Here is a 12,710-nt window from a genome sequence, read left to right on the forward strand (position 1 = left end):
GTGGAACAGGAACAAGATACAGAAGAGATGACCCTTGCTTGGACATTTTATTATTCTTTGCCATTTGAGTAAGCACTGCTGAGTTTGTGACATAGAACCAGAAAAAGAAATCTGAAGTAAAGGGATGGGAAGGGAACTAACAGTGCCTGAGATACTACTATAGTTGGGAAACCTGACAGCATCTTTCTCTATGATCAGCCAGCAACCCTATGGAAAAGGAGGGTCTCAGAAGGGACACAACTGACTCAAGATGAGCCTTACTGGCCCCCCAGTCCATGCTCCCCCCACTACACCTCAATGCCTCCAAAGAAAACTGAACGATACAGAAATACTCATCGTGTTTGCCTATACAGATGCATCAACTATGGGCACTATAGGCCTCTTGTTCTGAAAAGAACAAAGCATGAGTTTTATTACTGTTATGTCCCGCACAATTCCAGCCCTGAAAGATGCCAACTGGTGGGACTGATCAGGAAAAGAAGTAAATATCAGTTTTACCACCTAGAGGATTAAAAAAAAAAGCTAGCATTTCAGTTAGATTATAAAATGTGGCCCTGATTACTGTCAAAACAGAAAATGGGAGAAGAAATTAGGCTTTAAAAATTTGTGTCGCTATAAACATTAAAAAGAAAGCATTGTGTTTCATGCACAAGATATTTTGAGGGATCAGGCATTAGCAGCACAGAGAGCAGGTATGACCATGGGAGAAAAAGAGGGTGGGTACCTGTGGAAGGAAGAACACACAGGCTGAGGCATGGTCTTCGGTGTGTTCTCTGAACCCAGATGTGGCCCCAGACAACAGTATAAAATGGTCAGTTCATTTTCACTGGCCCTTTATCGTTCTTTCCCAGGCACCCAATGTTTAAAATGTCCTGAACTCCAGGCTCTCTCCACTGCTCTCAAAATGTGCCTGTCCTATACCCTGTTCCTCCAAGGTCTGCCTCTGCCATACAGTAATTTTGGCAACAGGATACTCATCAAGATACATGTGTCCACATGAATGTGATATTTACTCCCAGTCAGCCCTCATGGATGGCAAAAGAGTATTATCTAATTCAAACACCCAGCTTTGTAAGAAAGCTAGCATAACCTTTATCCCCAAAGCTGTCAGGGACAGTGTAAGAAAGAGAGTAGACCGATTTCACCATAAATATAGATTCTACATGACTATTCTTAGCTTAAACAGTAATATCCCTAAGGGATAAGGGCAATTTTGAAAAGTGAGAGCAACCTGATTCAACTCTCTTTGCTCTGAATTCCGTATTTCTCAAGTCACGCTGGGATCGGAAATACTCCTTCCTACATGGCCTTAAACACTGGGATGAAAGGAACCTGTAAGACAACTGGTCAGGTTCAGGGCCATACATATTTCCCAGAAAAATGAATAAACTACAATTCCTCTTTATAATGCATTCTCTGATAAGCTAGTTCAGGTAATTCAATTAACCAGGGCTTGAAAAATCCTTAAGTGAACTGACTAACCATGTTTTAGACTCAAAAACAGTTACATAATTTGTGGGACTCAGCGCAAAATATAATGCAATTAAAAAATTATTAAGCATTTCAGCCCTGACTGGTGTAGCTCAGTGGACTGAGCGCTGGCTTGTGAACCGAAAGGTTGCTAGTTGGATTTCCAGTCAGGGCACACTCCTGGGATGCAGGTCAGATCCCCAGTTGGGGGCATACAAGAGCCAATTGATTGATGTTTCCCTCCCTTCCCCCTCTCTAAAATTAGTAACTAAAATCTTTTTAAAAATTATTAAAGCTTTCAAGATGGCGACAGTAAAACATTAAAGCAAGCACAGATTCTCCTAAGCTCAAAGTCCTGTGTGGCTGCACGGGTCACAGGTTAGCCCTGTCTAGAGTCCTAATGGACCAAACCCTGATTAAAAACAAATATTGAAGATTAGTTTGATAAACTAATATCAAACATTCATTGATTTTTTTTACAATGATATTATCAAATTGACTTGTTAATAGGTAAAAAGTAACACGCCAGAAGGAACGGTCTGTGGAGAAGAACTGGTTACACACTTACTTCAAACCTCTCTTGCTCCATCCTGTGATGATCCTCAAGCTGTTGCTCCAGATAAGCCAGATTTCGAAATTTTTCCAGATAAATGTCATACTGCTTTTGCAATTCTTCCTCAATCTTCTCATATTCGTCCATAAAGGCTGGCCTAGAGTGATCAAAAGAAATAAAAAGTGGAAGATTAATCAATATACAGTAGTTTGAAATTGGTATTCAGAGTTTCATATTCCATCCTGGTGAAGGTGCTTCACTCTAACTACTTGAAGCTAATTTCCCCTTTTCTATTCCTTCTCCCCAAAATGGAAATACATGTCTTAATCTAAAAGATGTGATTTTTGTAAAAACTTCAAATAATGGCTGACAGTATGAAGAATAAAGTAAAAATTATTCACAATCCCATTACCAAGTATAAGCACTTAGTACTTGACATACTTCCTTCCAGACTTTTCTATATATACATACATACAAAAATGCATTTTTTAACATACATTAAGTATATTACCTTAAATCAGTGATTTTCAACCAGTGTGTCATGGCACAGTGGTGTACCACAAGAAATTTTAAACCACGCAACACCTGACTATTGAGTCGGGGCACCAACATCTTTTCCCGTAGATTGTCAAATAAAAAGTGACAACCATCAACACAACAGTAGTCTTTCAGTGTGAATGAATCGAAATTATACCTATTTTTGTCAGATCAGCAAAAAATATAGTTTTTGGTGTGACACAGAATTTTAGTAATTAATTTGTGCCATGAGATGAAAAAGGTTGGAAATCACTGCCTTAAACAAAGTTCTGCAATCTTTTTCCTCACTCAATATGCCACAGATTTCAATAAGGATTTAAAAATTGGCACATACCACACAGAGCTCTCACAGTCTACGCATTATGTTAGTTGGGCACAACACTCTGCTGTGTGGATGTTCCAAAATTTAACCAGCCCCCTACAAAGGGCAATAGAGGTTGCTACAAATTAAAGCTAAGTTTTTAAACAATGTAAGATTGAAAGCCAAAACCATAACATAAAAAGCAATTTCAACTGGTTTGCTAAATTACTTTTTTCTTTTAATAAAAGGGAAAACTCTATTCTTTTAAAACTATGAACAGATAAACTAAAAAACAATTTTATAATCTTCTGTACTAAAGCAAAACACAGAAACTTTTCTATTAAAAGGATTTCAGGTTTAACAAAAAATGATTTTACACTTGAATGGCAGAACTCATTAATGAGAGAAATCTATCTGGTGGCCCTGATTCTAGAGGCAGGGGTGTGGTCCCTTGGCTGGGAGGAAGCCGTGCTGCTCCCTGAGTAACTGGCTGCTGTCCCCGGGTGCTCCCACAGATCTCACGACAGTAGCCAGACTGTGGGCCAGTCACCAGCATTTCAAAAGAGCGAGATACATTTAGAAGACATACAGCTGCTGGACAGGGGAAAGAGTAAAGAGAGAAAAATAAAAGGAGACTGAAAAGGGAGAAAGAGTTACGGCATGAGAGAAAGAACAACAAAAAACAGCAAAGGAAGGAGGGTACAGAACAAGAGGGAAGGGGGAGGTAGGGGAAAGGAGGGAAAGAGAGAGAGATCCAAGAAAAGAAGAGGAACACGACTGAAAGGCTCCAGTGACCTACAAGGTGTTTTGCACCACTATCTATCCGCACTCCCTGGAAAACATACTTTCAGTGAGGGAAAGCCAGAAGAAAGAAGAACTACTGGTGAGGAAATAAAAGTCTAACATCTATTTAAACTAAGAAATAGAAATATGTTTCTGTTTCCACCTAATTTATGGCAATGCCAGATCTTAGGAGACCAAGTCTTGTACAACTTTTACCATCTGGATTTACTTACTTTTCCTTGAGTTCCGAGAAGCTATAAAAGCTGAGTAGAAGTTCAAAAATTAAACAGTTTTCCAGACACATTGAAAGCAATAAAGAGAATGAGTTTAGTGGTGCGACTGTTTGAACAAGCAACACCCGTACATTCTGAAGTCTTATGCAAAGCTTCCTCCACTGCTTAAAGGGCTAATATCACTGACAATATATTCTCTCAGTCCCTTTGAACTTACACAGACAGCTTTCTATTCATTCTTCAGTTGTTCATATCTACCTGACACTCTGCAGAGTCTGGAGTCGCTTCCGGTTTCTTTCCAGTTCTAATTTCCGCTTTTCAATTTTGGCTTCTAAATTAGCTTCGTCAGAGGCCACGTTATTCAGCAGGTCTTTAGTCTTCTGAACCTGTGCCTACATTTAATAGAAAATGAATGGAACAATGTGTCAATAAGGACCTCCAACTTGATGACTGGAAGGGTGGAATTTCTCAACCCCTCAAACACGGCAACATCGTGATAAACAAAATGAAACTAGGCAAAGAGAAAACTCCCCCTCAAGTCACTGCTTGTTTAAACAACTGTTCCCAGGGAGGAACATCACATAGGCCCACGCAAAATTATTTACCCTCTCCCGCCCATGAGAAGAGGGTGCTTCTTCCCAGGGAATCAAATGAAAATGAAAAGAGTGCCCTAAGCAGAGTGGAGAGAGGCCCGAGATCTCCTTTGCTGCTCGTTTGTTCAGACTGGTTACACATCACCCTGAAGTGTACATCTTGCCTCTCTTTACATCTTGTCAGGCTACTCCTATAGTTACAAATACCTGACTTCTAGAATATACCGGGGTAGGCAAAAGTAGGTTTGTGGTTGTTTGTGTGGAAAAAGGCATGCGGGTTGTGATCACCACAACAGCTTCATTAACTCAAAAGAATGTCACAATGGCACAGTGCACATAGGTCCAATCTCGCTAAATGTTCCAATTGCCAGCCCTCATTATTTACACATTCTTGTCGTCTGCTTGCTATACTCAAGCACACATCAGTGCAGAGTCCTTGCCTAGTTTTGCCCATCCCTGTATGTACACACAAATATGCCTTTCTTTAGCAGCCTCTCTTTCCCTAAAGAAACAGCTGGCCACAGTACTAACCCACTGCCTGCTGGGATTGAGAGAGAAGGTTCCTTTTCTCTCTTCCTGGCCACTGAACCTTCACTACAGACTACAAGAAACAAAGATGCCACTCTGTGAAGTCAAACAGAATGTGGCCATCTCATACAGTATCAATCAGACTCTGGGATGGAGCCTGGCAGCAGTGGGACAGAAGCCCTCGGCAAAGGGGGCTGAATAAGAAAGTGAAAGGGATGAGAGATCACTGATGAAAACCACAGGCCTCCCTGAGCTCTTGTAAGAGCAAATCCTCTTGAAGCAAAGGTAGTCCAAGGAAACACAGTATACCTTCACACACGTGTTGTCTGAGAAGCTGGCCAGATTGGGGCCTGTGGCTCAGACTTGCGATCTGTTGTATTGGGAATAATGTCTGGAATGCAACCAGCTGAGTGTGGAACTACATCTCCAAGTTTGGACTCTCTGACTCTGCTTTAAGTTCCTGTTAGTCGAGATGGGGTTACTTCGCACATGTGTAGTGCACCATAATGATTTACTGACTGTTTACCTCTAAGTCTCCAAAACACTACGGGGTACACAAAGAAATCACATAAGAAGCCCAGCCACTTTCTGTGACTCTCAGAAACAGTATGTATTTGGAAGCAACTACTTTTATTGATAAGGAAATTACAGTTCAATTATTTTTTGTCAAAGACAACTAACCACTTTCAAGATGCTTTCATAAAGTAAAATCACTAACCATCCATTTGCTGCAAGTGCTTTACAAACACCAGCAGAGAGCTTCCAGTCAAGATGTCGGCACAGGTACCTGCAGGACTCAAATCCTTCCACAACCACATCAAAATTACAACTAAACTGCAGAACAACCATCATTCAGAACCACCTGAAGTTCTGGCCAAGATGGAGACGTAGGTAGATATGCTTCACTTCCTTGCACAACCAAAAGAAGGATAACAACCAATTAAAAAAAAAAACAACCAGAACTGACAGAAAATCAAACTGCATGGCAGTCTGAGAACCAAGGAGTTAAAGAAAAACATTCGACCAGATTGGTAGGAGGGGCGGAGATGGGAAGCCAGGGTGGAGAGGATGTGTGGAGAGGCAGTGGCTGGTGGACTGGGTGGGTGAGGTACCAGCTGCCGGACCGGGATATCCCACATTTGCGTGCAGATAAGCTGGGAGGAACAACTGGGGAGTGAGGCAAACCCCACAACCTAGAGTTCCAGCATGGGGAAATAAAGCCTCAAAACCTCTGGCTGTATAAATCTGTGGGGGTTTCAGTGGCGGAAGAAACTTCTGGTTTCATAGAAGAGTCCACTGGAGAGGCCTACAGGGTCCTAGAATGTACACAAACCCACCCACCCGGGAATCAGCACCTGAAAGGGCATGATCCACTTGTGGGATATAAGAGAAGTGACTGGAAAGTGGGGTGAGAGCCGAACGAGAGAGCAAGCGGCACTGTTCCCCCTCTGGCCCTCCCCCTCATAAAGCACCACAATGCAGCAAAATGGATTGCCCCACCCTGGCAAATAACTAAGGCTCTGTCCCTTGCTACGTAACAGGTGCACCAAGATAAAGAGATGTGACCCAAATGAAAGAACAGATCAAAACTCCAGAAAAAGAACTAAGTGACAAGGAGATAGACAACCTATCAGATGCAGAGTTCACAATACTGGTAATCAGGATGCTCACAGAAAATGAGTAAGTTCAGTCACAAAATAAAGGAAGAAATGAAGGCTATACAGAGTGAAATAAAGGGAAATACACGGGGAACCAACAGTGAAGTGAAGGAAACTGGGTCTCAAATCAACAATTTGGAACAAAAGGAAGAAATAAACATCCAACTGGAACACAATGAAGAAACAAGAATTCAAACAATGAGGAGAGGCTTAGGAACCTCTGAGACAACTTTAAACATTCCAACAACCGAATCATAGGGGTGCCAGAAGGAGAAGAGGAAGAGCAAGAAGTTGAAAACTTATCTGAACAAATAATGAAGGAAAACTTCCCTAATCTGGCAAAGGAACTAGACTTGCAAGTCCAGGGTGATCAGGAGTCCCAAAGAAGTTGGGTCCAAGAAGAAACACTCCAAGACCTATCATAATTAAATTACCCAAGATTAAAGATAAGGAAAGAATCTTAAAAGCAGCAACAGGAAAGGAGACAATTACCTACAAAGGAGTTCCCATCAGACTATCAGCTGCTTTCTCAAAAGAAACCTTACAGGCAAGAAAGGGCTAAAAAGAGGTATTCAAAGTCATGAAAGGCAAGGACCTACATCCAAGATTACTCTATCGAGCAAAGCTACCATTTAGAATGGAAGGGCAGATAAAGTGCTTCCCAGATAAGGTTAAGTTAAAGGAGTTCATCATCACAAAAATGGAGATCACACAGAGGGTTATCAGTGGGGCGGGGAGGGGGGAGAATATGGGAGAAGGTACAGGGAATAAGAAGCATAAATAGTAGGTACAAAATAGACAGGGGGAGGTTAATAACAGTATAGGAAATGAAGCCAAAGAACTTATATGTACAACCCATGAACATGAACTAAGGAGGGGGGAGCATGCTGTAGGAAGGGAGTTGCAGGGAAGAGGGGGATAAAAGGGAGGAAAAAATGGGACAACTGTAATAGCATAATCAATAAAATATACTTAATAAAAAGAACCACCTGAAATTAAGCTGCAGAAAACTGCAATAACTACAGATATAAAGAAGCCACACTGAGACAGGAGGAGGAGCAGAGAGGCGAAATGGGCTGGTCCCACCACTACGTCAGCAGTTAAAGATTGAGAAGGGTATCTCGGTTGCCCAGGTCCTTATTGAAGAGGTCCCACCACTTGGACTCACTTGCCCTCAGCTCCAGTGCTGGGGCAGCAGCTCAGAAAACCCTAGAGACATACAGGGAGGAAATGAATTATCTGGCATCAAGGTGAGGGGCTGGAGGGGCAGCTTTCCCCCAGACAGGAGTGCTGGCAGAGGCCATGTTCCTTTGCTAAGCTCTTCCCCCCAACAAAGCTGGCAGGCAGGCACTATATCTGAGTCTCCATCACCTGGTTAACACCGCTTACCCCACCCTGGTGATTCCCTGAGACCTGACCCCACCCAATGCATGAGCCCATCCAAGCCCCTTCCAGTGGCTTTTCCATATAAAGGGCCTGTCTTGTCTCAAGCTGTGGACTTTCCTAAAATCTCTCAAACAAGCAGCATATGGCCTTGGCATGCCCCATATCTCTTGCTAAGTGGCTCCAGGTTTGGCACTAGTGACAGCCAGCTTTCGTTCATAGCTTGGCCTATCCCAGGCACCTTCAAGGCCAGCATAAGTAACAGTCATCTGCAGATCACTCTGTAGTCATGACAGGAACACTGGGCAGACACAGGCATTGGCTGACATTGGCCTGCACCATTCAGGAGACCCCAGTGCTACTGCACCTGGTAGACAGTTTCAGACCATGCTGAAGCACCCACCACTCAACCACCTCTACAAACAACACACTCAAGGGGCAAACTCAGCAGGTACTAGAACACCACTGACATGCGTCCTGCTCTGTGGGATCAGCCACTGCACAGCAGATCCTTCATGGTGGTTGTAGCCAGTCCTCACCAATCAGCCTGGGAGTAAATTCCTTCCACTGGCGTGCCAACAGCAGTCAAAGCTCAACTACAACAAGAGGGTGCACACAGCTCACACGGGAGGTACACCTGAAACACCCATCTTGGGTGACTGGGGAGACTGCATCACAGGGCCCCACAGGGCACCTACTGTACAAGGCTACTCTACCAATATCGGGATACAGAGCAGCACTACCAAATACATACAGACAAACACAGGGAGGAAGCCAAACTGAAGAGACAAATAAACATGTCCCAAATGAAAGAACAGAACAAAAGTCCAGAAAAAGAAAAAAATGGATACAAGCAATCTATCAGATGCAGAGTTCAAAACACTTGTGAAGGATGCTCAGTGAACTCAGGGGAAGAGTAATGAAGTCAGTGAGAACTTCAACAAAAATGTAGGAAACACAGAAAACATAAAACAACCAGTCAGAAATGAAGAATACATTACAGAGAATGGACAATGGGGTAGATGAAGCAGAAGATGAAATTATTGATTTGGAAGATAAGAAAGCCGAAAACACCCAATCAGTACAGTAAAAAGAAAAAATAATCCCCCCCCCCCATCAAAATGAGGATAGTATAGGGACTGGTTTCGTGGAAGACAATTTTTCCACAGACAAGGTGGGGGAAGAGACAGGAGCACAGAGCTCAGGCAGTAACATGAGCAAAGCTTCGCTTGCTCACCCGCCGCTCACCTCCTGCTGTGCAGCCTTGTTCCTAACAGGCCATGGACTGGTACTGGTCCATGGCCCAGGGGTTGGGGACCCCAGGTATAAGGAACCTCTGGGACAACTGCAAGCATACCAACATTTGCATCATGGGGTGCTAGAAAAAGAAGAGAGAACACAAGAAATTGAAAACCTATGTGAAAAAGTGACAGAAAACCTCCCTATCCTGGTAAAAGAAATGGACACACAAGTATAGGAAGTACAGAGTAACCCAAACAAGATGAACTCTAACAGGCCCACACCGAGACACATCATAATTAAAATGCAAAAGGTCAGCCCTGGTTGGTGTAGCTCAGTGGGCCTGCGATCCAAAGGGTTCCCAGTTCGATTCCCAGTTGGGGCACATGCCTGGGTTGTGGGCCAGGTCCCCAGTAGGAGGTGCGTGAGAGGCAACCACACATTGATGTTTCTTTCCTTCTCTTTCTCCCTCTCTTTCCCTCTCTCTAAAAATAAAAAAAATTAAAAATAAAATAAAATAATTAAAATGCAAAAGGTTGAAGACAAAGAGAGACTCTTAAAAGCAGGAAGATATCAATAAAAAAGAAATACCTAATACAAGGGAGCTCCCATAAGACTGTCAGTTGATTTCCCGACAAAAATTTTGCAGGCGCAAGGGATTGGCAAGAAATATTCAAAGTGATGAAAAGCAAAGACCTACAACCAAGACTATTCTACCCAGCAATGCTGTCATTTAATATCAAAGAACAGATAAAAAGTGTCCTAGACAAGAAAAAGCTAAGGGAGTTTATCACCACCAAACCAGTAAAGTGTCTTTGGTTAAGAAGAAAAAGGAAAAAAAAAGATCAGAAATATGAGTAATAAAATGGCAATAAATACCTATCTATCAATGATTACTTTAAATGCAAGTGGTTTAAATGTTCCAATCAAAAGCCACATGAATATAAACATCACCGTTACATACACTTTCTACAAAAGACTCACTTCAGATCAAAAGATATAGACTGAAAGTAAAAGGATGGAAAAAGACATTTCATTAAAATGAAAACAAACACAACAAAAAAGCTGGGGTAGCAATACTGTTACCAGACAAAACAGACCCTAAGAACAAAGGTTATAATATGAGACCAAAGAAAACCCCAGCAATTCCACTTCTGGGTATTTATACAAAAAAACCTAAAACACTAAATCAAAAAGACATACACATCCATATGTTTATTGCAGCATTATTTACAACAACCAAGATATGGAAGCAACCTAAGTGTCCATCAATAGATGAATGAATACAGAAGTGGTGCACATGTACAGTGAAATATGACTCAGCCATGGAAATCTTGACATCTGCAACAACATGAATGAATGGGCTTACAGGGTATATTGTGCTGATTGAAATAAGTCAGACAGAAAACAAATGCCATATGACTTCACTTATAGATGAAAGCTAAAAAACCAAAATGAGCCCTGGCTTGTGCGGCTCAGTGGATTGAGTGCCAGGCTGAGAACCGGAGGTTCTCTGCTTCAATTCTCAGTCAGGGCACATGCCTGGGTTGCAGGCTGGGTCCCCAGTAGGGGGCGCTGGAGGAGCAACCACACATTGATGTTTTTCTCCCTCTTCCTCCCTCCCTTCTCCTGTCTTAAATAAAATCTTTAAAACAAAACAAAACAAAACAAAACGAATAAGCAGAACCAGACAGACTCAGATGCAGAGAACATTTTGATGGTTGTCAGATGAGAGGTGGGTTGGAGGGATGGGTGAAAAGATTAAGAAGTACAAATTGATAGTTACAGAATACTCATAGTCCCAGGGATATAAAGTACAGCATAGGGAATATAGTCAATAATACTGTAATAACTATTATTATGGTGTCAGATGGTCACTAGATTTATCTAGGTGACCACTTTTAAAATTATATAAATGTCTAATCACTGGGCTGCACACCTGAAACTAATATAATATTGCATGTCAAGTATAATTTTAAAAATTTTAAACTTTTAAAAATTTAAAAAAAATTTTTAAATTATTTATTAAAAAAACACGAGCAGAGATATGAGTTCATTTTCATAGGAAAACAAGGTGGGTCTCCTTTCTGAACAGATAAATTAAGTTGATGGCAACTATTTCTCTGAATCAAAGTCAGATTAAAACCTAGTGAATTAATCTGACTTCAAAATAAAAATGATTTTTAAAAAGTGTCTATTCCTCAAAAAGGGAAGATCAATGTGATCTTTCCAAAATAAATAACCCCTTTTAAGTATCTGTGTTGTTATGATTTTGTTTCTAGAATTATCAAGTATCGTGGATATTTTCCAACAATGAAAAGACATCTTTTTAAAACATATACTTTTCAATTTCATTTTTCAATTATAGTTGACATATTGTATTAGTTTCAGGTGTACAACGTAGTGATTCAACATTTATATGTCTTACAAAGTGTTCACCATCATAAGCCCAGTATCCACCTGGCACCATTCACAGCAGTTACAATACTATTGACTGTGCTCCCTCTGCTGTACTTTATACCCCCATGACTATTTTTTTAACTGGCAATTTGGAATTCTTAATCTCTCTCACTTTCCTTGCCCAGTCACCCAACCCTTCTCCCATAATGGCAGCCACCAGTTTGTTCTCTGAATCGAGTCTGTTCTGTTTTGTTTTTTAGGTCCCACATATAAATGAAATTATATGGTATTTGTCTTTCTCAGTCTGACTTTTTTCACTCAGCATAATACCCTCCAGGTCAATCCATGTTAGAAATGGCAAAATTCATTCTTTTTGTGGCTGAGTCACATTCCATTGCATGTGTGTATATCACAGCTTTTAAATCTATTTGTCTATTGATAAACACTTGGGTTGCTTCTACACCTTTGCCATTGTAAATAATTCTGCAGTGAACATAGGGGTGCTATATCTTTTTGAATTAGTGTTTTAAATTTCTTCAGATAAATACTCAGAAGCAGAATTGCTGAATCACATGGGAGTTCTATTTTTAATTTTTTGAGGGATCTCTATAGTGGCTGTACCAATTTACAATGCCACCAACAGTATGGTAGTGTTCCTTTTTCTCCTTTTCCTTGTCATTACGTTGTTTGTTGACTTTTTGACGATGGCCATTCTGACAGGTGTGAGGCGGTATCTCACTGTGGTTTTGATTTACATTTCTCTTAGGGTTAGTGATGTTGAGCATCTTTTCATGTGTCTATTCAGGCCATCTATATGTCTTCTTTGAAGAAATGTCTATTCAGGTATTCTACCCAATTTTAAATTGGACTATTTGTTTTTTTGATGTTGAGCTTTATGAGTTCTTTATATATTGGGCATATCATTTGCAAATAACTCCTCCCATTCAATAGGTTGCCTTATTGTTTTGTTAATGGTTTCCTTTGTGGTGCAAAAGCTTCTTAGTTTGATGTAGTCCAATTTATTTATTTTTG

General features: G+C 41.0%; 1 protein-coding gene across 6 annotated transcripts in view; it reads right to left on the reverse strand.

Moving 5' to 3' along the window:
* The window catches only part of CLUAP1 (clusterin associated protein 1), a 46,503-nt gene that overhangs the window by 13,650 nt on the left and 20,143 nt on the right, over positions 1-12,710 (reverse strand). For all 6 annotated transcript variants that reach the window (XM_045820936.1, XM_045820935.1, XM_045820933.1 and 3 more), the window contains 2 exons: positions 4,136-4,269; positions 2,039-2,180 (listed from right to left, as the gene is read on the reverse strand). In XM_045820936.1, the coding sequence (XP_045676892.1) occupies positions 2,039-2,180; positions 4,136-4,269 (276 nt within the window). The remainder of the gene's footprint in view (positions 1-2,038; positions 2,181-4,135; positions 4,270-12,710) is intronic.

This window comes from Phyllostomus hastatus, unplaced genomic scaffold (assembly GCF_019186645.2).
Source record: "Phyllostomus hastatus isolate PE091 unplaced genomic scaffold, TTU_PhHast_1.1 phas_scaffold_442, whole genome shotgun sequence".
Lineage (NCBI taxonomy): Eukaryota > Metazoa > Chordata > Mammalia > Chiroptera > Phyllostomidae > Phyllostomus > Phyllostomus hastatus.